Genomic DNA, 26,206 nt, shown 5'->3' on the forward strand with positions numbered 1-26,206 from the left:
ATGCAGTGTCATTGACTCAGCCATTAAATATTTTTCAGCACCGACTGTTACCAGTACTGGGATTAAGTTCTGGGGATGCAAATATGCATAACCCCCTACCCCTGTCCTCATGAAGTTTATAGCCAGGATTAATGATCTATGGGATGAAGCATCAAGAAGAGGTATTTCAAAGACCAGGGAATCAGTGGCCCAAGAATGGGTTCCAGTGAAGGCAACTCAAAGACTTATTATGGCTAAGCATAATAAATGCAAAGAGCCTTAAGGATAGCAAGTGCCCTTATCATGTTCCTAATTACATCTAGGTCAGAGTTCAGGGACTGAAACTCCTTCCATCTTGATTGGGTGTCTAAGCCACACCTCCCATCTAGGATTTCCAGCAGCCTTTAGACTCACGGTTAGGCATTGCCCAAAGTGATTGAATGAACCTCCATATTTGTACATCGTATAAATAGTTTGGAACGTGGGCTGGATATTTCCACTTTGCTTAAAATGGCACTTGACCTCAGCAAAGTGTTTCCCTCAGATAGCTGAATGGAAAAAAATACATTTTTTTTCACAGATGCATATTTTGGATAATTAGCCTTTTGTGAATCACAGTGGTATGTCCTCTGCCAAATATTCCCAAATAAATTCATTAAGTTAATCTCTTCATTGTATGCTGAGGTCTTTCATACAGTAAAATCCATTCATGTGGGGAATTACATGACTTTTCTGTCCTATAATAAGAAATCTACCAGGGAGGGCCCCATTAAAAGGCTCCCTGTGATGACTTTTACCTCCTGTGCTATCAATAGTGGCAGCCGCGGACCAACCCCCACACGGTGAGGTTGCAAGGTTCCATACACACATGGTCTCAGTTATAGCCACTTTAAACTCCTCACAACAACCATGCAAAGAAGTTACCATTTTTCCCATTTTGCAGAAAAAATCAAAACCAAAACCCTGAATCCCACAACAGATGATCTCCTTAAGATCTTACAGCTAGTAGGAGCTTAACCCAGTTATGTGACACCCCAAACCCAAGCTTCTCTCGCAGTACCACACTACCTCTCCCCAAAGTAGATCTTCATGGGTTCGATTCCTGCCACAGACCTTACCAGATGGCCAAGGGTTGGCCACTCCTGTACGCGATGACCAGACCCTGTCAGCTGCCCCAGGTATCCCTCGAAATACAAGTATAAGCAACCTAGTCTCAAAACAAACTCGGCACCTAAGCCAGAGGTTCTCAACCTGGCTACGCGTTAGAGGCACTGGGTGTTACGAGCACACTGATGCTTGTGCTCCACCTTGAAATAACAGATTACTTCCGAGACTGTTGGATGTAGGGCTTGGGCATCAGTCAATTCTTATGTATTTATTTACTTATTTTTAAATTTTAATTCTTATTTTTTATTGAAGTGTAGTCAATCTACAATGTTAGTTTCAAGTGTACTGTATATATACACACACACATATATTTTTTTCAGCTTTTTCCATTACAGCTCATTATAACGAATTGAATATAGTTTCCTGTGCTATGCAGTAGATCCTTATTGCTTATCTATTTTGTACTTATTAATGTGTATCTGTAAATACCAAACTCCTAATCTACCCCCCCCCACCCTCCGCCTTCCCCCCTGGTAACCATAGTTTGTTTTCTCTGGGCATCAGAATGTGATGTGATCTGATGTGCATCCAAGGTTGAGAACTGCAGGTGGGAGCAAACAGATTTAGGTTGGATGAAGGGCAACAAAACTGTTGCTTATCTTTTCTCTGTGGCTGTGTGTTCCTCTGGGGACCTGGAAATGCTGGCGGGGTCATCTATCCACACTGGGTAGTGTTTGGTTCAGGCAGTGTCACCCGGGCTTTTTCTGAATAGCTTCTCAGACGGCGAGCCGCCCATCTCCTGCGCTCTTTGCTCTGTGAGCTTCAGGATGGAACCAGTAGATGAGTTAGTATTTTCAATTTCTGGAGGCAAACTCCTTGGAGAGTCAGAGTCTTTTACAATGTAGATGCTGGGTTTACTTATTCCAGTTGTAATATAAACGCCACCTTGAGGCATTTCAGAATAGACTGTCACCTTAGACAAGACTACATCTAATGTGCATGGTTTAAGAGTAATTTTCCAGCTGGGTTAAGGTTGCTAGATTGTATCTCTACAAAAGGAAAGGACAACTATCAGTGTGGCCTTCACCTAATGCTTTTATGTCTTGAGAAAAATGAATCCCCTAGCTGGGGAAGTATGCTGCTCCTGAGTTTTCCTGGCAATTGCAAATCTTCCATGTAATTCCTGAAATGCAAGGTCTTCCTCTGAGGAAAGGGATGGAAACTTGGAAACTGATACTGAGGGAGTGCCTACTGTGGTCTGCTCTGTGCTGGCTGCTTCACACACATGGCTCGATTTCTTTTCGTGATCACTGCTGCCTCTGCAGCGAGTGTTATGGTCTCTCTTTTTCTTTTTTTTAATAAGAAATTGAAATCTTGTATCCCAGTTATATGGGGACAGAGACAGAACTGAATCGGACCTTCCAAGGAGAGGGGCAGCTACAAATGAGACGATGGATGTGAGATCAGTGAATGGTATGGCAGAAAGGCCATGCTACTGGGCTCCTTAGACAGCAAAGCCCTGGGTTCACAAAAAGTCATTATATTTCACTTTCAATTTTTTAAAAAGTCTGCTGGGAAGCCTAGGTAAAGAACAAGGACCCAGTCTCCTGTTCTGGTGAAACCAGTTAACATCTTCCACTTGCCCTTTAAGGAAGAGGCCAGCTTTGAAAGTCAATTCAGCCTAACTGCTAGTTTGGAAGGGTGTGTTTCTGCCTCTGGGATTGAGATGAACCTGTCTTGATTCTGCTCCCCACAGAGCTGATGTTAGCAGGGGAGGAGGCTTTTGGCTGATTGTGTGTGTTCCCATGAGCTCATCTTCAGAATGCAGTGGCTTCATACCAAATGTGCTAATGTGGCTGACCTGATCACAATCAGGCATAAGTTGGGTTTGGAATTCCCAATACTCTGAGAGGATGGCCCAGAAAGAAGCTAGAAAGAATCTAGAGAGAAGACAGATCCGGAGGCCAGAACTGACATCAGGCCGACTCTCTGGAGAGGGCAGAATGAGTGAGAAGCACCATTTCCACCAGCCCGAGATTCGTACTACCCAAGGCAGTGCCTGTCCCAGTCTCTCATGCTTGTGTGGCTCCAGTGTTTGGACTTTTGGAACACCTGTTGGCATCCCAACCCCGCACAGGTGAGGGAAGACACAGAAGCAGGTATGGAAGAGACCTGTCGGCCAGGAACTTTATTTAGTTAGTTCCTTCCTGAGCTGTTACCACATGAACTGTACTAAGAGGAGTGACTTGCTTTTGCTTTAGAGGAAGTCTTCCTATGGCTACTAACGAGGGTATTCAAGAATCATGTATATCACAGATACTCAAATATTGACAGTATAAATGAGCCACCGTTTCAGCTTTTTATGGTAGTTACTAAAACTTTCTCTGACTTGGGTCCCAGGTTATTTTAAATATGGGAGGAAGACTTTGAGGTTGGATTGCTTGGATGTGGACCAGACTTCCTGAATGCTACCTGTGTAAACTTTGGCAAGTTACTTAAGCTCTTTAAGCCTCAGTTTCCTCACGCAAAAAGGAGGCGATGATAGTGCTTGTTGCCTCATAGGATTGTGGTGAAGATTAATGGCTCGTTCACATTAAATTCTTAGCATTATGCCTCGTACACGGTGTAGGTCAGATGTTACCATTACTCTACCATTGCAGGTCCTGGAATGGAAACCACAGACTCAGTTCTTGTGTCATTCCATCCTCTGTGGAAAGGATTTGACATTTCAATCGCTTGCAGTTCAAAACTCATGGGTGATTTTTGTGCATTTTTAAAAGGACTTTGCATCAAATTTCAGACAGAGACCACCAATAGACACTGATTTTAGAAGTGAAATGTATGGCAATGGAATTTCATTCTTCATGTAAAGCAACATTTAAGAGAAAATAAATGATTATTTTTTTATCTTGTTAATTTTAGTGTACCTGTTGTGTGTGTGTGTCTGTGTGTAAATGCAGTTAGAAAATGTCTACAGGTGGAAATGTTTTTACCAGAGGTCATGTTATGGCATTATCTTTGAAAGAGAAGAAAACACATGTCCAACACTCTTTTTTTTAAAAAAAAGTTCTTAATATTAGAACTTATTCAGAAGCCAAGAGTAACTCAAGCTGCTGCCTTTGGAGGTAGAGAGTCAGAAATTCTCCAAGTCGATGCTGCTGTCATGCAGTGGTTCCGAAAGATCACACTGATGTTTTGGGGACTGAGAAAAGATAGAGTTGGGTCCTAATGCAGATAATGGTTTAACTCAAGGGCATGAGGCTGCGCCTAGATTAGACGAGCATCAGTGACTGTTCTTTCTGGTCCACTCGCAGTGCAAACAGCAGGGAGCACTGAATTAGTAAGATGTGACATGAGATGCCGTGATAAGGACAGTGAGAGTGAATTACCCCAGTCTTCCTGCAAGTGTGAAATACGCTTGATAAAGCGTAATACAACTGAGGAAAACTACAGGCCATTCATCAGCTGTTTTTAAGGATTCATAATAACATGTTACCATCATTCAGGTCTCTGAGAGGTTCTGTCGTGAATATACCAGTTTAACCTTAACCCAGTTATGCTTAATTGAGGAACCCCTCCTTCCCCCAACACCACCTATTACATATGCAAATTTATTGAAAGTTACTTTGGGAAACAGTAGACTAAATAAATAAACGAGGAGCTTTAAAAACCTCATTGATATTTCAGTATCTGAATCCAACTAACAGCTATTACTAATTTGATATATGAATACATCTCAATCTATTTTCTGAAGAAGAATAATTCTATGCATTAGTTTCCTATGGGGAAAAAAAAATGTAGCCACCAAGCCAAGTGGTCTCAGAGAGAATAGAAGACTGGTGGTGGCAGAGGGAAGGGTGGAAGTCAGACACCGGCGGGAAGAACTGCGTTTATGAAAAAGATAAGATCCAAACAAATGAGGATTAAAACTCCTAAAAGAGCATCGCTTTCATGAAAAACAAACATTGTGTGAAACGATATAACAAAGGGTGATGACGTGTCAGTTGTCTTGAACTTTTCTTTTCCTCAGCACATTGGAAAGCAGCGTAGAAAACGGCTTTCCCAAGTTCAGGCTCTGTGCAGAGATGCGTGCCTTTGTCAAATCTTCAGTAGCTAATGCGATCGTTTTCTCCAAGTAAATTGCTCTAGGAGGCAAGTGCAGGCTTTGTGGACCTGTCCCCCAACAGGAACAAGGGTCTAACTTGCTGATTACCAAGCGTGTGAAGGGAAGGGGTTCTGGTCCCAGCTGGGTTCTTCTCTGCTGGGGGTGGTGCCCAGGCATCAGAAGGGAAGGGTCAGATCCACTTCCAGGAATATCTCAGGAACAGCCAGAAGAAAAATGGGAGTACTCAAGAGGCCACACCAGGACCCCAGAAGAAAGGTCCCCATTAAATTCAAAATGGTGCCCTCATCCCTGGCTCGGCTGTCTTGTCCTGTCATCAAGTCACGTTCCCCTGGAGAAGGGAAAGGCAATCACTGCACTATATGAATTTTTCTTTCCCCCCGCATTTTGAGTGAGGGTGACAGCAGGCGTAGAAGTGTTTCCACACTCTCGGTGGGGAGCCGATCTGTGTCAGCGGGTTCAACTCTATTTGCCGCGGCTCCAGTGGCAAGGAGAGTTTGTGCTCTGACAATCGGAATTCTAGCAAACGCTAAGTGTTTCTTCATGCTGAGAAGTGGGAAATTCAATACTACTTTGCCTGGGTTCATGCTGAGCAGAGAAAATAGAATGAATATGGAGAGGGATTGTGACTGAAGCAGCAGTAAATCAGCCAGCCCAGACATGTGCGACCACCAGATTTTAATCTGAAGCCCTCGTCTGTTTCTATGTCATTCTCCAGGGGAACAGGACTGTTCTTGTATTTGTTGCTAGAGTGTTTTGTGCTGCAATCCCTTGTTTACTTCCAAGAAACAGAATTAAACACTCTAAGATCATTATATTAAAAAAAAAAACACTCTCTGTTCTGCATATACATTATTATGTCACTATAGGACCATTTGCCGAAAATCTTAACTATGTGTTAGCCTAACTCCAAAGGCAGGGTTGGAGCTTGGAGTAATTACATCACTTATTATGACAGGATGCTGCTTTTTCCTCTGTAAGCAAGTCACAGCTTTCGGAGGGGCTTATTAGAATGGAAGCCCCACGAGGGCAGAGGTTTCTGTCTGTTCTGTTCATCGTTGTATCAGAAGGACACACGGTACGTGCTCTAAGTCAATCAATGAATACTGATCTATATTGGCTTTGAGGCTATGAACTCAGTGTGAACGCTCTGCGACGTCTAGTTCTAAAGTTCAGCGTCAACTCAAGTTTTACCAACTTTCTATTACGTGTAATTGTGTAGACTTACTCTGATACTTGTTTCTATGGAAGACATTTTTAGCAATATGTTTCTATTTAAAAAGTGACATCTTTAAAACTTGATCAACATAGAAAAAATGGAAAGTGGAAACAACCAAAAAGAAATAAAAGAGCCACGTTTGTTTTACTCAGAGATAATCACTGCTACGGTTTAAGTGTCTGCTCTTCCAGATTTTGCTAAGCACATATTTATATGTTTTTATAATGATAAGATTAAGTGTATATATGCTTTGTTCATTTCACAGGATTATATCCTAATAGGTATGTAGTGTATATCACTGTTGCTTTAATTTGCAATTCCCGAATTACCAGAATTGTTGAGCATCTTTCCCTATGCTTTTTGGCCATATTTATGTCTTCTTTGGCAAGGAGTCTGTTCAGAGTTTTGCTTATACTTAAATTGAGTTGTTTGTTTCCCTTTGTTGAAGTTTTAAGAGTTCTTTCTGTATTTTGGATACAAGACCTTTCTACAGGTGTTTTGCAAATATTTTCTCAGCCAGGTATTTCTTATTAGCACTCCAGAATTGTGTGTCACTTTGCAGCCCCTCAAAGCTCACACACGGGGCTAAATCCTGATTAATGATACGGCTCTACTCACCTGTGTTTGCTTTGCTATTTTTTTTCCAAAGTGACGCTGCTGCTCCCTCACATCCACTCATTGTCAAAGGAATTTTATCTTCTAGGGTCATCACTGTCTAGCTCTAGGAATTTTTTCCCCTAGGAATTTGCCTTTATTTTAAGTGAACGACCAAGGTGATAATGTGCTTATTCGTCTATTTGAAATAAGATTTCTAGTTCTAGTGGAGAAGTGTTCAACCCTGTTTGTTTCCTGGCTTTAAAGAAAACCAAGAGGTCTAGCGACAAGGAAGTTGCCCCCAGGATTTAGGCGCAGTGTGTCGTTGGTGAGGCTAACGGTTGTCTGTCTTCCTTTGCATGGGCCTCCAGTCATCAAGCCTCCTCTGCGTCATTTTAAACGCCCTGCTTATGCATCTAGCTCCTATGCACCTTCGGTCCCAAAGAAAACTGATGAGCATCCCGCGAGGTACAAGATGTTGGATCAGAGGATCAAAATGAAAAAAATTCAGAACATCTCACATAACTGGAACAGAAAATAGGTCAAGGAGAAGAGGGAGTGGAGGAGAGGCCCACCCATCTGCCTCTTGGCAGCCACAGCAGGATATGCCTCCAAGAGGCTTGGAGGCCTTCCGGGCTGATGCTCTCATGATTGACTTCACCAAGACACGGTGACGGCTGCCTGTGAGTTTCCCCATTGTTGTTCTGTTACAGACCCCTCAGCCGTAGGATCTGGGGGTCAATACACACTCTAGCAGCACACCAGTAAGAGGGTTGTCTCATGTGATTTTCATGGGTAAAGATCTTTCAAAGTCTAAGTTGGACCAAAATTAAAGTGAGGCGACCTGTTCAGACAAAAATGAAATTCCTCCCGTTGACACTTTTTTTCATGCCTGGAAATGGACTTGCCTCAGTGAGGCTATTGGTTTTATCATAATCACTGTTTTTACAAAATGCACTTGTAAAAACATCTTTTCCGATTTTCAATACAAATATTTAAAATTCAAGCAAACATGTAACTTTCAAAGTAAATGCATTGCAAATGGAAGTTGTGCTTCTGAATGGAATGATCTTCGAGGGAAAAGAGGTCTGACGAACTGGGTTCATTGGTGTTTCTGAACTTAGGCTTCACAAGCACCAAGTTAAAAATAAAGATCCTGGTCTTTATTTTGATTCTCATTGCATGCCTCGTGCCCAGTGGCCTCATTGTAACTTTAGGGACATGAGAGTTTGCAGGAGATGCATTTTGGGTCTATTTTCCTGCGTCCCTTCATCGTGGCTCACAGTAGACAATGCCGGAAGTCAATAGATGCCCATGCCTCAGAGACTTCCAGTTTCAGATTCACCCCAGGAGATGTCCATCTAGTCTTGAGGTCCTGGAGTAAGAGAGTATAAAATGCTGAACCTAATTTGAATTCCTTATTTGCAGAGTTTTCTCCATAAGAGTAGAGGTGACTTTAAGTTAAATTTCAGATCATCTTCCCAACAGACCACATATCGGAGTCCCTTTGAGAACCCAGTTGCTCTCTTGGCTGTTGGCCAGATGCAGATCTGTAACTTCCCTCTCTTTGTGGTGACATTTTTGAGCATTTTTGTATCTCTCCCTAGGGTTTTCACTTTGGGACTAAATTCACAGAAATGCTAAGGAAAATTTCAAGGTCAGAAATAGTGTTTGATCCCTTCAGAAGTGGTCTGGTACAGTGGAAAACTTCAGGTTTGTTGACAGGCCGGTCTGATCTCCGATCCTGTCCTGTCTATAACGAAATGCAGGTCCTCAGTCTAATGGCATAACCTTTAAAAAGCCTCAGTTTGCTTAACTAGAAAAGGGCTTCATACTACCTTTTGTGATGAAGATTAAGGATAACGTAGTTCTGATTGCTGTTGCGTAGCCTGGAGAGTAACAGGTGCGCAGCAGAGGTAGCCGTGAACGTTCCACGTCCAGGGAAAACGCTCCAGGACGCCCCCGCAAAGAAGGAGCTGAGCCCTGAGCCACAGTCCTTGGGATCTGATTGTCAAGGGCTTAGCGTCCTCGCCTCTTGTTCTCCACAGTTCATTTCCAATAAACCACAGTTATGCAAGTTGAGTCAGCACCAGAGTTTAGTGCCCATCATGTTACTGAGCAATTTATTTATAAAGTGCTTTACGATGGCGTTTCGGGGAAATTTAATTACCATACAGAGAGGAAAAATCACTGTGACTTTTTGTTAAGGATGCAATTGGAATTCTTAGCTCGCTGCTTGGTGTCTGAGCAAGAGGACCCTTCTGCAGGCTGGTAGAGTCTAACCCACCTGAATTACGTTAACACAACAGGCAATTCCTGCCCGTTTGCATACAGGTGCCTTAGCGCTTGCTGCCACACAGCTGTCTGGCCACACAGCAGGACTGTCCATGGGGCAGTGGACAGCGTTAGGTACTGAGACCTCAGTGTGGCTGTGCTCTCTTCACTATGCTTCTTGGCGTTGGAAGCCATGATCCTAGGGAAGACAGTTGACCCTTTCTGCATTCTTTTATCCCAAGATGTTACTTTCCAGCTTTTGCTAATCTTTTAATTGAGCAAATGTACAGACATTGAGATTCTGCATTGCTTGTAAAATGCCATCCATGTTTTTTGCATGATGGGTTGTATAGACGTAGCAGATTATGTTCTTATAGCAAATAAAAGGATGCTTTTAAAGGACTTTTTGGTGTGTGAGTCATCTTTTTCTTCTTCAGAATTCTGGGATTCATTTGAAAAGAGTTAGCTTTCCCTTACGCTTGGCACCATTCAGTCCTGAATATCTTGTCAAGATGAATAGTGTAACTTCCCCTTTTCAATTTGCTTCCTGATTATATAGGGGATAGCTTTAAAAAAAAAAAAAAACCTCCTCCTTCTTACACCCCGAACCCAATAAATTAATTTGTTAACATGAGAAACAGTAGCAGCTAACCCATAGGGAAACAGCTGTGTTATCAACTCAGTTCACATCACTCCAGACTAAGCTTTATAGCTAGTGGTTAAGAACTGGGACTTTGGGGTTAAAAAAAACTGTCAGTAAATCCCGCCTCTGTCTTTGGTTTGCTCTGTGATCTTTAGCGAGTTTTGTCGTCTCTCTGCACTGGAGTTTTCTCGGCTGTAAAATGAGGAGACTAATAGTCCCTGACTCAGCGTCGCGCGGGGCTGGGCGTACAGGAAGGGCTCAGTACGTATTCACTATTATTTCCTGGAGAATGAGTGGGATGTAGAAGAAGTCAGGTTTTTGAGTTTTTGAGCTTGAGATTAATGTCCCTTTCCAGTTCTGTGACATCAGGTGGGTTGCCAACATTCTTCCACTTCAGTGAAAGGAAGGTAATCATTGAACCATCCATCACCCGCCCGCCTATTCCCGCGGGCACCAGCTTCTGCCTCCCACTGCGCCTTCACCTTCGGTGTGCGCTTCCACGCTCAGCTGGAAGCCGGCATCCCCTCCGCTTCCCCCAGTGCTCCCTTCCCTGTGTGTCCCTGCGTCTTGGAGTCCGTGGGCCTCCGTCTTTACCTGCCGTGCTCACAGCTCACTCTCATCCTCCACTTTCCCTGACTCCCTCCCTGACCACCTCGCTGGACCTGGCTTCCTACCCTGGCTGTCCTTCATTCTGTTTCTGCTCCCCCAACTTCATTTCCCACATCCAATTTCTTCATTCTTCCAAATTTCTACCCACACCAGTCCACTGTATAGAGCAGACTTTTTTACTGGGAGGATTAAGATGATGACACAGAAGAAGCAACTACTTAAATTAAAAATTCAACACCAACAGCGACATCAGCCGATCTCCTTGTATGGAGGGTTTCTCACTGGCTGTGTCTTCTTCAGACAGGGATTTGCCTCTGTCTTCTTGGATTTCTCCTTCTCCCCTCTTGAACTTGAAATTCCTGTAAAAGTACAGAGCCGTTCATTTCTTACTCCTTCCATCACACTAGGTCTAGACATTTTTACAGCTTATGAACTCACTCTGCCAAACAAAAGGCATTTACTCTGGGTCCTGCTCCCATAAGCACAAAGGACTGACAGAAGCTTTGAAATGACATTTTTTTCTCTTTAATATAATCCAGTGCTTAGGACTAGTCCCTGTAAGAAAAGAGCAATAAATATGTCTCTCCCTCTTCCACCAGTCCCCCTCCCCTGCTGCCTAGAATAAGCCCCCAGAAGTTCTCGTGGTTGTCCCCGCCCCCACCCCCAGTCTGGTTATAATGCCAACCTCACATGGCTAGGGCAGTAACTTCCGCTAAGAAATGCTCAGAGAAAGCTAATTCCTTTCTCTTCCCACCTCTTCCAACCACAAGCCAGTTAAACGTTACCCTGAGCACACACACAGAGCTTCTGAAACAGGGAAGCCTCCCAGCACTCCCATCATTGTGACTTCTCATCCCCCAGGAGACAGAGGAAAAGGGTGGGGATGGTTGATAACCACTGTTTTTCAAGTGTAGGATTTCCACCCAAATCTGTTCCTAAAGCAGATGGAAGGCCACTTATTCATCTGCAAGATTTGAATTTGTTTTCCCGTTGGCCGCCAACTTCATTTGATCATTTATATTCTCTTTTATCCATTTCGAACCAAAAAAGTTCTATTGGTCCAACAACTTGATGTATTGGGAATCTGTCAAATTAGGTTAGAAGTGAGGATGCCTTCAGGCTGGGAGTCGGAGTGGGTGAAGGATTCATGACTCGGCTCCAGGCTTGGTCAAAGCCACAGCCCCAGCAGCCCCACTGCAAGGCCAGGCCCAGCAGGAGAAGAACCTGGAGTATCAAAGATTCGGCAGAGTGTGCCTCTGCCGGTGGTAAGCGCTGTTTTTAAGACTCATTTAGAAGATTTGTGAGCAATCATTATACTTTTGTTACATTCAAAGAATATGAAACTCTGCTTTGGGGAATAACAAGTGTTAATAACTGTGGGATAGGAGACTCACTTGTGTATTTTACCATTCAGCTTGGACCCTCTGTGGATGCTTTCGATGTCACGCTTTGTTTTGAACACCTGAGTGAGAGGGTCAGCTGACCCGGGCTTACAGAAGCACCTTGTCTGGCAGGCAGCCTTCACGGAAACAATTCGTTTATAATCGTCACCGTTTTCCAGCAGCAGCTCTTAAGACACAATGAGTCAGAGACAATTCTAAACCTTAGGACACAAAGGCAAAAGGAGACTGAGTAAATGTAACGACAGAGACGAATGTGTCCAATCAGAGCTGCTGAAAACTGAAGCTGTGGAGCACCACTCTAGTACCATAGGTGTCAGCATTCAGTTAATTGTTTTTGAGAACCCACTGAGTCCCCAGCACTGAGATATTCAACTCTTCTCATAAACTGGTGCTAGAAGGCTGATTGTCTTCATTTGCTGGGCAACACGTTGAGACTCGGGCTAAAGTTCTGCAGAAAGTTTGCCGGGTTCCTCAGTGGTCCTCGACCAGACTTGGCACAAAGAGGTCAAATGAATGCCACAACATTTGAATTCAAGCATTCTAAGCCATAAAGGCTATCACCAGGTGATTCTGTTTAATAATGAAATAGGTGGGGAATATAGAAATTGTGCCTCTTCCAGAGGCAAGGTTCCTCTTACACTATTTTGTACCACCCACCCTCACATGGAGCTGTTTCCTGACCGAACCAGGCTAATTCTCATTTGTGTTCACATCACTCTGTCTTTATGGAATTCCTTCGACATCTAGTCTCCCTGTGCAAATCTTAGTTATTCCTCATGACCCAGAAGAAAATTTCACCTCTGGGACATATGCTCTAATTTTTGACTAGAGTGATCTTCATTCTTGTTAATCCTCAGAATGCTCTGATTTTGGTTCTTTAGGAAACTTTAGTGATTCTGCTTCAAATCACATAGATTTTAATTCTTCCTTACTGTATTATCATCTCTGGGAGAGGAGGGACCATCCCATTTCCACCCCCATCCCCAAATTTGTATCCTCTATAGCAACCAACACAGTGCTTAATATGAAATAGATGCTCAAAAATATAATGACTGGAGATGGTCTCAAACCAGAGTAAGACAGAGTTAGAAAATGTGTAAACACATGACAAATATATTGCCAGACCTCAGCTTTCAGCAGACATCATCATACAACCAGTGCCTCCTTTCTCACCAAGTCCAGACATGGCCTCAAAATCCTTCCCAGCCCAGAACTCCGTGCAGTTGGTTCTATTCCATTGGATTTTCCATTCGGTTAAAATGTATCATTCCCGGTGAAAGTATAATCTAGCTTTGCCTTTGCCCTCATTGCCTACTGATTCAGCATCTCTTCATGTGTCAAAATCTCAGTTGATTCAGAAAAAAGAACACATGTTTGAAAAGTGTCATTATGTATGTTTCTAAAAAATATGTACTTTGCTGCTGATGTGTCCCTGTCTTATCTTTAGACTCAAAGTTCCTAGAGAAGAAAAAAAATACAGCTGTAACCCTTAGAACCTCACCCTTAAAAGTAGGTAGTTTGCCTAAGCCATTCTGTCCCACAAACATTTAGTCATTGGAAATCCCATATGACCCAGAATTGTGGAAACAGATATCAGAGTGTGATCTCATCATTTCCCAAAATAGACTAAAAATGCCTTGGGTGATGTTGCATGAGACAACACAGTTGTGTTTTCAGTAAACTGTTTCCCAGATCTGAAAAGAATTTGAATACTAAGAAGCCAGATGAAATGTGTGTCACTGCAAGGGCATTGTGTGTGGCTTATTTCTGGAAATGAGGTTGAAACGAGGGTGAACTGGTGGCACAAGGATTTGGGTAAGGCACACATTTAAAAATTACATTTGTTGATTCAATTTGGTGAAATCAAGTTACAGATTTAATCTGATCAGATCACAAGAACTTCTTATGCTGCACTGCCCCCTGGTGTCTCTTAGAGGCATTAGCTCTTTGCCTAGTTCCCGGGGATCTGTATTGGCGATAGTTTTTAGCTGGAGGAATCTTAGACTCGAAACGGAAAGGGGAGGAATCTTAGACTCGAAACGGAAAGGCAGCTGCAGGGAAAACCATTCTCATGCTCATAATAGTGTTACTACATATTTGATCAGGTTTACTCTGCTATCAAACACAGGACTTGGGTTCTTGAAGAGTCCTATTGTTTAAAAATTATAATGATACACACACACTAAGAAATCTTAACCTATGGAGAAAATAAAATAGAATTGGGGTACCTATTGAGAAACAAATGGTAGAAATCCTGATAAATATAATAAAGAAAGAACTCTAACTAAAAGACAACACCCATGACATTTAAAGTGTGGAAATAAGTTATTTCTTTATGTAGAGCACTATTTAATTACATTGATTACCACTTAATTACAGTGTTATTAATTTCTGCTTATCACCCCTAGCACGTTCACATGCTGGCCCAGCCTCTATTTCTAAGCCCTTTCCTCTTCACCTGTCTCATCTAGAGAAGCTGTAACCGGGAATATTCCAGTTGCATAGTTCTCCTTCCTGCCTGGAATGCAAACCTTCGTCTGGATGTGCAGCAGCCATATTGGGTCTGTGAGGTGGTGATGAGCATGAAAATAAAGATCAACGTGCTGGATGCTGTGGGGCCGAAAGGCAGAATGGGCTCGTGTCCCTGACTGCATCACTGAGCCACTACATCACCCTGGACTGACTTCTTGAGGCTGTGTGTGAGAAAAATAAACTAGTGTTTCTTCGAGTAAATGTTACTATTTCTCTTGCTACCTCTGAAGCCCATTCCTAATTATGTAAAAAACCTGGCTTCCCTAAAGTTTCACTCTAAGCTGCTTATACTTTAGATTTTTTGTTTGTTTTTTGTAAGAACAGAATTGTGTGTGTGAGGGTGTGTGTGTGTGTGCATCCTCTGGGCAGTCATCCGGCACTGATGTGATCTTATGACTTTGGCTGGTGACATTTTCAGCGCAGCTGCTGTTTCTTACGCTCTCATTGCCTCCCTTATCTTAGCTGCTGTAGGAGGGCAGTCCTCAGGCATCTGAAGGATGGGGAAGAATTAAGAGACTAAGAAGTGGGTAGAGGAACATTCTAAGGAGAGAAAGAGCATGGACAAAAAACATACACTTGAACTGAAAAGAGGCCCACGTTTCAGGAGCATCGTGACCAGTCGGGAGGCTGGCAGGAGCCAAGCCTCTCTGGACAGGCAAGGGGTAAACCACGCAGTGGCTGCAGAGGCATATTGAGGATCAGGGACTTGATTTTGAGTGTAAGGGGGGGGGGTTCCAAAAAATTTAACAAGGTCCCAGCAGGATAAAATTCATATTTCCACAAAGATTGTCATGACTTCCCAGTGGAGAATGGGTTCGAAGGGGTAAAGAGAGAAAACTAAGAAGCCAATAAGGACACCCCAGAAGCAGGGAGGCGCTGAGGCCAGAGCAGGGGTGGCAGTGGAAATAGCTGGGGACATAGAATTGATACTAACTTGGAAAGTACAATCAGCAGAAACTTGGCTGGGAGTGATGGAGGATGTCTGCATGAGGAGGGGGGATGGGGGCACAGGGTCCGGAGATGGAGAGCACGAGGTGGCGGGTGGGATGCAGTGAAGAGGGAGTGTACCGGGGACGGAATGGAAACCCGTGATCCTGCTTGGCCATGTAGGGCTTATAGGACACGCAATTGGCCCTTTGATGTGCCGGGCGGGAGCTCAGAAGAAGGTTCCAATTAGAGTTAGACATTTCAAGAGGACCACACCCCATCATTTCCAAATGTTCACAGGCTACTTGCCCTCATCCCCAGCTGCACTTAGCATTCCTTCTGGAGGGCAGGATCGGTTCTGTGAAACTAAGCTTTGGGAATCTGTAGGTCCAGGATCTCAGAGGGGACCAGTGTGGTGTTTCAGTGAAAGAAGACTGGGAAGGGCATCTTCAATTCTGTTCAGCAGTAATCCTAAAGCCCCGACTCCTAAGGAACTTGTAGTTATGGAAAGAACAGAACCTGCAGCATCTAGAGAGCTCCCATCAAGTAAGAGCTCCCATCAAACAAGAGCTCCCATCAAACAAGAGCTCCCATCAAATAATAAGTTAGCTTATTAGTTTATGTTAAGAACGAGATGACAGCAGCAGAGAACAGGCCCTCGGGGTTTTCTTGAACAAACAGAAGCCCTGTGAGCCGACTGTTCCTTATTGTTTTCTTAGTAAACTGTAGGACGTGTGCTCTCATTGTCCTCAGATTTTCCCACATGCTATGCCAGTTTCATTTTCTTTATTTGTGTCTCTAGCCCCTGGCTTTGAGTACAGGCAACCACTTCCTGTAGGAAAGCTGGTTTGCGAGCACACGTGTGTGTGCGTGTCCGTAAGTTATTGCTGACTGCAGTCAGGGGTATCTTAGCAGACGGGAAATCGTCAAGGATCCTGAGATCTCAATAGCTAATTGTACAGCATGAGCAGGAAGTTTGGAGGCCAGAGACTGGAGGCTGGGGGCTGGCAGGTGGGAGCCTCCACAGGGGTGCGGGGTGAGGTGCATATGTACGTATGTGGGGGTCGGGGGTGGGACCAGGAGGGGCACCTGGTGTTCTCCACAGGGAACAAACATGTTCGGAGCATTTCCTATGACAGGTCTCTACGGCACAGGCTTTCACACATTGGTTCATGCATCCTTACCGCGTCCCGAGTGGGAATTACCCTTCTTGTTATTCTGCACAGAAGAAAAGGCAGGCTAAGAGGGTTCAGTGCCCTGCATGAGGCCACACGACTGGCGATGGCTGAAGCTTGTGTTTGAACCTGGCCTGTGTGAGTCCACAGCCCTGGCTTCTCCACCCCTGCAGGGAACTGACGGGTTCACTGCCCTCCTAGTCCCCTGAAGGCCCCTGTTGAAGCACTTGGTGCCATGCACATCAGTCCCCTTAGGGCAGCCTCTCGGAAGCACCCCCTCTCCAAGCTGTGTTTCTTTGCAACCAATATGTTTATCCCTGCTTTTCCTTAAGCTCACACAACCCATCTTCCTGGCCTGCTTGGCTGAGCTGCTAGAAGGAGGTGTGAACTGATCACCCCTAGAACTCACTTTGTCCCCTAGGGTACCTCGGTCTCGGTCACGGCGGTGGGAGGAGGTGAGGCCCAGGTAGCGGATGGGGAGAGAAACCCCAGCCCACTGAAAAAGCAAACAAAGTTCTACTGAGCATCTACCGTGTTTTTCAGGCTTTGCATTATCTTATTTAACCTACATAACTGTCCTTTGATGCAAAGCAAGTCTTAAATCTCCAGCTCATTCCTCTCCTTATTAATGATTACCCAAATCTGAGTATTTCAGGATGGTTATGGCAGAAGAAATAGATACGAGTTTAGGCTTTAGACGTATTGTTGTCCATTCTGATATCTTTGGAGTGGGGATGCTATTTCGTATGTGAGAGAATGAATTCACACTGCGATTTTGGGGAGATCAGTTTGAACTACTGAAAAGCTAAATTCTTGATTCTAAGTTTCACTAGGAACAGTTTTATTGTCTATGAAGACAAAGAGACTGAACTAGGTCAATGGCGGTAGGGCTCATTTGTTTTTCTCCTGCAGCTATGGCTGGTTAGAGGAGTTGTTACAAGAAACAAACAGTTTGTAATCAGAACATCAATTGCATTAAATGGCCACTTTTAAAATGCTTGGAGGCTGGCCTGGCTTGGTCTCAGCCTCCTGTGTCCTTTCACACCATTGTCATACTTTGTCATTTGGATTGTTACCCTGGTTCTCTCTCTTTCTTGCACACGTATCACACACACACACACACACACACACACATATCTACAAATTCTTTTTGTGTACCCATAATATTAACTCTATTACATTTTTATCTTTGAGGAAAAAAATTTATAAAGCAAAAAATAAACTTCAGCCTGTATAAAGGATCACAAAATTCTGAGTATTCCAAATCAATGTTAGCGCTGGGCACTAACATTAGCCAGGCAACAGCAATGTGACTATTTCTCCAGCAGGTGGAGGTGCTGTGTAGGAAGAAAAGCTACCCTCAGGCTAGAAAAGAATGGAGAGAATCCATTTAAGTCAGCACAAAAATGTTGAGCCTTTCTAGTTTCCAGGCACCGCCCTAGGTGTGCAGTGGATCTAAGTCCCCGCTTGGGGAGATCACAGTCTTAGGGGAGAATGTGTCCCTGTCTATCAGACAAGGTCGTTCATTCATGGTGGTCTTGAAAAATAACTTAAAAACAAACCCCACACCTTGGGCGCTGCTGGTAGGAATGTGAAATGGTACAGCTGCCACAGAAAACAATAAGGTGGTTCCTTAAAAAATTAAAAACAGAACTACCATACTGTCCAGATGTTCCACCTCCAGGTGTACACCTAAAAGAATCAAAAGCAGGGCCTTGGAGAGGTATCTGTACACCATATTCATAGTCGCATTAGTCACAATAGCTAAACGTGGAAATAACCACGTGTCTATAGATGGACAAAGGGATAAACAAAATGAGGTGTATTTACACAATGGGCTATTATTCAGCCTTAAAAAGGAAGGAAAGTCTGACACAGGCTACCGCTTGGATGAACCTGGAGGGCATTATGCTGAGTCAAGTAAGCCAATCACAAAAAAGACAGACACTGTATGAGTCCACTTTTATGTACTTGATTACAGAGCTTCAGTTACGGGGATGGATTTTGCACAACAACACGAATATACTTAAAACATTCAATTGGACGCCCAAGCATGGTTGAGAGGGTAATTGCTTTGTTCTGTGTACTTACCACACACTCACAAAACTGCCCACAGCAAGTTCTTCTCCGCCTGTGGGCCGGCCTGCAGAACTTACCCTCATTGTCGGAACACAATGAAATCCCTAGGGCAAGTCTATACACATTTCCCTGCAGCACACTTGATTCAAGACCTGGGGAGAGTGTGTGTTTTTCTTTACTTGGCTATTGTAGTAGGCTCGATCATCAGTCCGATTTCTGCTGCACTTGTGACCTCTAAAAGCGGTAGAAAAAGAAGCCAAATCACCTGCCCTAGAGCCACAGACCCAGGAAGCAAAAAGAAGCCATTGTTCATTTATCTGCCTTGGGCCAGGCATTCTACTTCGTAAGCACGATCTCATTGAATCTTTATTTAATCACCTCGAAGAGGCAGGATCAGCCTTCATTCTCCCTTGGCAGGTAAGGAAACTGGGGCTCAAAGTTCGTACTGCTCCCCAAGATCCATAGCTTGTAAGCGTCGGGGCAGGATCTGAATTCTGTCCCCCTCGGAGGCACCCTGTGCGGTCTGATGAAGAGATAGCAGGCCTGGGCCGTTTGCTTAAACTGCCCTCAGGATTCTTAAAATAAACAGTGCTTTTCAATGTGAATCAAGTGTGTAAGGATCCCTTGGGTCTCTTGTGAAAAAGGAAGTTCTGACTTGGCCTTGGCAGAGGAGTCTGCAGTGCTAACGTGCTCCCCGGTGACACCAGAGGTGCTGGTTGCGGGGACCACACTTTGAGTGGTAAAGCTTTAATCTGCAGAGCTCCCCAAACTTTCTCATTGTCTCAGCAGTTTCTTCTCAGGATTCTAGGTCAAAAGAAATTCCTATTCCAGCTTTTAAAAATAGTATTTTTTATTTGAAGTGTAGTTGATTTACAATGTTAGTTCCAGGGGTACAGCAAAGTGATTCAGCTATGCATATACATACATACATATGTTTTCTTTTTTTTTTTTTAACACTTTTTATTGATTTATAATCATTTTACAATGTTGTGTCAAATTCCAGTGTAGAGCACAATTTTTCAGTTATACAAGAACATGTGTATATTTATTGTCACATTTTTTTCTCTGTGAGCTACCATAAGATCTTGTATGTATTTCCCTGTGCTATACAGTATAATCTTGTTTATCTAGTCTACATTTTGAAATCCCAGTCTATCCCTTCCCACCCTCTGCCCCCTTGGCAACCACAAGTTTGTATTCTATGTGTATGAGTCTGTTTCTGTTTTGTATTTATGCTTTGTTTGTTTTTGTTTTTGTTTTTTAGATTCCACATATGAGTGATCTCATATGGTATTTTTCTTTCTCTTTCTGGCTTACTTCACTTAGAATGACATTCTCCAGGAGCATCCATGTTGCTGCAAATGGCGTTATGTTGTCAGTTTTTATGGCTGAGTAGTATTCCATTGTATAAATATACCACCTCTTCTTTATCCAGTCATCCGTTGATGGACATACATATGTTTTCAGATTCTTTTCCACTACAGCTCATTACAAGAACTTGAATATAGTCCCCTATGTGGTACACTAGGTTCTCGTTGTTTATTTTATATGTAGTAATGTGTATCTGTTAATCCCAGACTCCTAAACTCCTAATTTCCATTTTTGAAGTTGTTAGGTCAAAACAGCTTGTTAAGAATTGTGTTCTGACGGCTTAGGAGTCATCAAACCATTATATCGCACATAAATCAGAAGAAAGCTGTAATGTTTCTACTTTATTCTTAAACATCCACAGTGACTTACTAGCAGGATGTATGCACACCGCAGCCCCACACAACTCCTCAGACCGTAGAATCAGTTTGGACACACCAGCCTCATTTCCTGTCCTGCAGCAATTTTTTTGTGATACTCGCCCTTGAGCACAGCAGCAGTCAAAACCCCAGCTTCCAAAAGACATGCCATCATCAAAAGGAAATTCAGTGCACGCTGGACTTGTGCACGGCCTGGAACTCATAGTTCACATGGAGGCTGGCAGGTCCCAAGCATGGCTGTATTTCCCTCAGAAATTTAAAATATCCCATGGGATCCCAGAGCTCCTCGGTGCACAGTTTGGGAACCGTGGCTTTAATGCACTCTGCCTTGTGTTAGAGAACAGCAGTGCGGAGGCGCGAACTAGGAGCCGAGAGTCTCTCTCTCTAGATTACTCTGTGACCCCGGCAGGTTGCCAAGGTCTTGAGGTCTAACCTTTAAGGTCATGCAGATAGAATATCTGTGATTCTAATGATCTTTACATACATCTCAGCTCCCCCAGAAGATCAAGCTCTTAGAGGACAGGGCTGCATCTTTTTCAGCATCAGATCCTTCAGTGCCTCCTCATAGGAGCTGCTCAGTAAAGAGCTGTGCAATAAAAGCTTTTTGGAAGCATCTTAGTCATTTTCCAGGGGGTGAAGGTGGGGTGGGGTGGGTGGAGATTTTATTACTTCTTTAACACCCAAACCATTTTTATATAGAAGCATTTTGGTGACCACTGTTTTAGCAGTCATTTTAAGAGGATGCATGCATAGTAGAGACGTTTGTACCGTGGAATTCCAGGAGGGCAGGGACAGAAGTAGCAACAGAGAAGGACTCAAAGCGAAAGCCTGGATTGCAGTTCTAGGGCAACTGCTTACGACCTGTGTGGATTTGGGCAAGTCACCTGATTCCTTGTACCTCAGTCTTTCTATCTGTTTAATGGGAATCATAACAGCTACTCTCTGCCCGGGGGGAAATTAAGAACATTTAAGAAGGTACCGCATGTGGGTGCTCTCTGTGAGTTAGGCATCCTTGTCATCCCACCGCAGTTCTCTGCCACCATCCCCTCCACAGAGGAGTGACCACAACTGTCCACTGTGTTCAGCAAATGAGAGCAGCTTCCAAAAACCATCACCAGGAGTAGAACTCCCTGCCCAGTGTCACTTCTTTAATTGTGGGGCTCAGATGTTATCCAGGTAATTGGAAAAGAGCCCTTAGGAGAAGACGAGTAGACATTCTCTACCCATTGGAGACGTGGTGCATTAGGCATCATAAGTCAATTTATTTTATAAATATTTATGTGTCCACTGAGACAGAACCTTTTCCTTTCATCTAGAAACAAAAGCAAATGGACATCTGCAGAATGCCAACTCTTCTTGTTCTTCCCTTAGGACAACCCAAGCTATGGAAGGGCTTTCTCTTAAAGGTGGAAATTCCAAGTGCGGAGCCTGACACTTTTCCCTTAAGTAATAGAACCACCTCCCAATCTCACCTCAGTGCCAACATAAATCACCTTCCCCACCCACCTAAGCCAGCAGTCCTCCTTTCTCCTGACAAACCCTCTCTTTGAGAGTCAGACCCAAGAACCTCCACCAATTAATCCCCTGGGTGCCCCTTGGGTTTACAGTTCACCATGACTGATTTTAGCCATATTAAGTGTTAAATCTAAAACGGACTAACCACATATTGTGGGAATGAAGAATTGTGTGTGTGGGTGTATTCAGCAGAGTTATGCAGAGAAACAGGACCAATAAGAGAGAGAGAGTGTCAGAGACAGAGAGATTTTGAGGAATTAGCTCATGCAATTGTGGGATTTGGCAAGTTTGAAATGTGCAGGGCAGGCTGGTAAGCTGGCAACTCAGGGTTTCTATTTCGCAGTCTTGAGGCTAAAATTCTTCTTCTTGGGGAAATCCCTGTCTTCATTCTCAAGGCCATCAACTGATTGGATGAGGCCCACGCAATGCTTGACATGAAGTCTACCAATTTAAATGTTAATCACATCTATAAAATACTTCACAGCAACACCTAAACTGGTGTTTGACCAAGCAACTGAACATCTTAGCCTACCCAAGTTGACCCATAAAATCAAGCCTCACAGTTGGAGACCAAAATGACCAAGGTCCTCAAAAACAGCCTAAAATCAGTTACTTGTCGTAATTCAACTGGTACCACCATAAGATGAATAAAACCAGGTGAGAGACAAGGTTTAGGATGGAGGAACTTCCCCAGGTATATGTCTTAGGAAAATGAAATACCAAAGTTCCTCCTCCAGCACCCACATCTGGGCTTCCAGTTCTCACGCAATGAACAGGAACATCTGGATGGGTGTGGGAACAGCTGCATGGGCGTGCTCACTGTGAAGCCATCAGTCTTCGGGTTGATGTACTCTTTTCATCAACATTTCCTCCTCCACCAGGGTGAGTCACTTCTGAGTAATCTTTGCTTCATCAGATTCAGAATTGAGGGAGGTGTGGTGTTCTGGGAAAATAAACAATGCAAAATCGTCGCTCAGGGAAAGTGATGTCCTCCTTAACCTCCTCTCCCCTCTCCCTCGGCCAGAACAGGGGTTGGATCAGCTCGGTAGCAAGAGGTTAACTTGGTGGAAGATGTGGAAAGTTGGCACCATGCCTGGGGTATTGTGAAAAAGGTGTTCCTGGGTGGAAAGGGATAAATTGGGAATTGATGGAAATGTTGGCCATCTTGATTGTGGTGGTGGTTTCATTGGTGTGTACATCCATCAAAATTCATCAAAGTGTACATCTGAAATATGTGTAGTTTACCATACAGGAGCCATGCCACCAATAAAGGTGTTAGACATTTTTTTAAAACGGTATTCCTGGAAATATCTTGCCTGCTTATCAACAAGTGCCACCCCCCTCCCCCAAAACGACGTTGTGCTCACTTGTATCAGGAGGTGATTTCCCGCCGCCTGGAGCTTCTGAAAAGAACTAAACTAACCACTCCTTGATCCTGAGGCTTCTTTCCCATCCTTAGGGTCCTGCGGGTTCCTGTGGGCTTAGCCAGCTGCTGACCTGTGCTCCGCGATTCCCTGACCTGCTTCCCTCAGGGACTCCCAATCCACCCCCAGGGTGCAGCGAAACACGGCCCACACAGCGCCGGCCCCTCCTGTCAGGCCATTCCAAGGCTGTCCATTGATGGGACGACGAAGGTTCATGTCCTGCAAGGCCCTCCACGATCTGCCTGCCCGTGATTTTCTCATCTTATTCTCCCTAATCTCCTTGCATTTTCTGATGGAGTCATTCGCTTTTCTGACCTACCAGGATATTTTATTATTTGTTGCTTCCTTTATTTACTGCTTCCTCCCCTCTTCGGCAGTGCCATTTTCTTTTTCGTCCAGCTCTCATACGCTGTTTCACCTGGTGAATGGGGCTGAGGAGGAATTAGCGTGAAGGGAGCAGAAACTGAACCCAAGAACTGAGATTGGAGGTCAGCAATCCTGAACTGTTTTGGTTGAGCTGAAAGGATGACATCAGTGGGTGTGTGTGTGTGTGTGTGTGTGTTGAGTGTGCATGGTGTGCATGCACACACACGTGTGAGTTTGTGCAGCATAGCATCTGTTGATGAACCACTTAACTGGTGTAAACAAGAGACACCGAGAGGAAGGGGACGGGAAGGAGGCGAACTAAGACTGAATCAATGTCTAGGGGAACCCGAGGCTTTAAGTGTGTGATCTCAACTACTTATCACATCAGCCTGGAAAAACAGTATAAGCAGATTGTTTTTACAGATGAAGACGCTGAAGCTAAGAGAGGGTAAGTGACTTGCCACGGAAGACATAGCTAGTAAATGACTGAGCTGTTAGTCACACCGTGGGTCTAGGTCCAAAGCTCCCTGTGCACCACATGTCCTCCCCAGATGCGGACTTGTGCTCTCAAATGACGTTTGCATGCTCTCTCTACAGAAGGGTCCTGAGGACAGTTGACAATATTTTGCTTCCCAGTGCTCGCTTCAGCGGCACCTGTACTAAAATTGGAATGATCCAGGGAAGATTGGCATGGCCTCTGTACAAGGATGACACAAAACTCGTGAAGCGTTCCATATTTTTTACGTATAAAATACATAAACAACAAGGTCCTACTGGATAGCAGGGGGAACTGTATTCAATGCCTTGTAATGGCCCATAATGAAAAAGGATATGAAAGGGATACATATGTATAACTGAATCACTGTGCTGTACAGCAGAAATTCACACAACACTGGAAACCAACTATACTTCAATTAAAAAAAATAGTAATTCATTTCCCAAAGTTGATTCAATCAGAAAAACGTGTCTCATGTTGTTATCATGGATCCCGGATTAGAGGGAGATCTCCCGAGATCCTCTGCCGAGCCCAGGCCACCTTCACGTGCCAGATCCCGCCTTCCTTACTGGACTGAGCTGAAGATTTGGGCCTGGCCTCCCGTCAGCATCCTGGACTGGAGTTACCCGGGGAGCAGCCTTGGTGTGAGCCGCGCTGCCTTGCTGGGAGACAGGTGAATCACCTACCGGGACTTCAGATTCAAAATCTGCAATTATCGCTGGGATTAAATTGACTGCTATTGTTCAGTTTAAGAAGCGTCATGCAACAGGGAAGAATCTTCAGAAATTCGAGATTTATTATATTCTTTTCTCTCACGGGGCCCTCCCCAGGTGCCTACTCTGTGCAGGCTTGTGGTGTGTTAAGAGGTGAGTTTTTAGGAAATTTGTCCTTCCTGCCAGAGCAAAGCCTCTGAGAAGGGACGGGTGGAATCCCCTGAGCCCAAGCTAATCCAAGACCAGGCCCGCCACCATGGTTCTCTGGGCAGGGGCAGCCGTTTCCCAGAGAGGCCCACGTGGAAGATGACCTTTGTCCAGCGGGATGAAGACAGAAATGTAACTTTGGCCTCCTTCCTGCCAGGCCTAAGGCTAGAAGCTTTCCCATACGTTTTCACATTTAATCCTCACAGAAACCCAACAAAGCCTGCACTTATCATTTGTTTTATTCCAGTGAGGAAGCAAAACACCAAAGAGGTAAAGATGCATGTCTGAGGTCAGATCCCAAGTCAGGGGTGTGGAGCCTGAAGCTGAAACGGGTCTACCTGACGACCAGGTACAAGACCCAGGCTCTAGACCGGGAAGACTTGTTACCGGCTCGCTCCCAGCCCTCTTTGCTTGCATCCAGGTGTCCTCAGCTCTGAAATTCTCTCTCTCCTTTCCATCCTTTTCCAAAGCAAGGCCAAATTCACCTCCTCTGGAATTCGTCTACGACCTCGCTGACAACACAGCCTCTCCTGCTCCCAGCTCTTCTGGCTCCAGGAGCGACGTTTATTTAGCACTGAACCTAGAAAGTCATCGGTATTTGCTGATGGCTTCCTCCGGGATGGTGTGAGCTCAGGGAAGCCTGAGACTGTCTGATTTTACCTCTGAGCCCTCAGTGCTCAGAAAGTAGTGGATGATTCATAAAACACCTGAGGAATGAGGGAATAAATACAGAAAGGAATTCATATAAATCCCAGAACTTCAGAATAGAAAATTGACTATAAAGACTATGAACTAACTTTCAAAATAACATCCTCAAAAGCATAAGCAGTTAAAACAAACGCTGCATCTCCCAGGCTCTGGGGATTTGGTTGGCCTAGAATGACCCTCCTCAGCCAATGGGAGAAACGGCCCAGCGGCCCGTGGGCTGCTGGCCTGTATCTGGGGGCATCTTGTTGTCTGTCCCCACGAGGGAAATGCTGGCTTGTTTTCTTTCCCAGAGGACAGCTGGCAGCTCCGGGCTCCCCTGGGCTGCTGGCTGTAGGATTAGTGCCTAAAGGGCCTGTGTGTCTAAA

At 44.3% G+C, this 26,206-nt stretch overlaps 1 protein-coding gene and 1 non-coding gene across 9 annotated transcripts in view; both read left to right on the forward strand.

Moving 5' to 3' along the window:
- The window catches only part of PDE1C (phosphodiesterase 1C), a 482,123-nt gene extending 467,419 nt beyond the window's left edge, over nucleotides 1–14,704 (forward strand). For 6 of the 8 annotated variants that reach the window (XM_072964716.1, XM_072964717.1, XM_031674187.2 and 3 more), the window contains one exon: nucleotides 7,394–9,699. In XM_072964716.1, the coding sequence (XP_072820817.1) occupies nucleotides 7,394–7,563 (170 nt within the window). In that variant the 3' untranslated portion in view covers nucleotides 7,564–9,699. Of the gene's footprint in view, nucleotides 1–7,393; nucleotides 9,700–14,422 lie in introns of those variants that run through there. The other 2 variants (XR_012074369.1, XM_072964711.1) reach the window with 2 other exon arrangements.
- A 9,648-nt stretch (nucleotides 14,705–24,352) lies between these two features.
- LOC116278830 (U6 spliceosomal RNA) lies at nucleotides 24,353–24,458 on the forward strand. The gene has a single exon (XR_004188188.1). It is a non-coding gene; the product is annotated as a U6 spliceosomal RNA (small nuclear RNA).
- The last annotated feature ends 1,748 nt before the right edge of the window (nucleotides 24,459–26,206 follow it).

This window comes from Vicugna pacos, chromosome 7, assembly GCF_048564905.1.
Source record: "Vicugna pacos chromosome 7, VicPac4, whole genome shotgun sequence".
NCBI classification, from domain to species: domain Eukaryota; kingdom Metazoa; phylum Chordata; class Mammalia; order Artiodactyla; family Camelidae; genus Vicugna; species Vicugna pacos.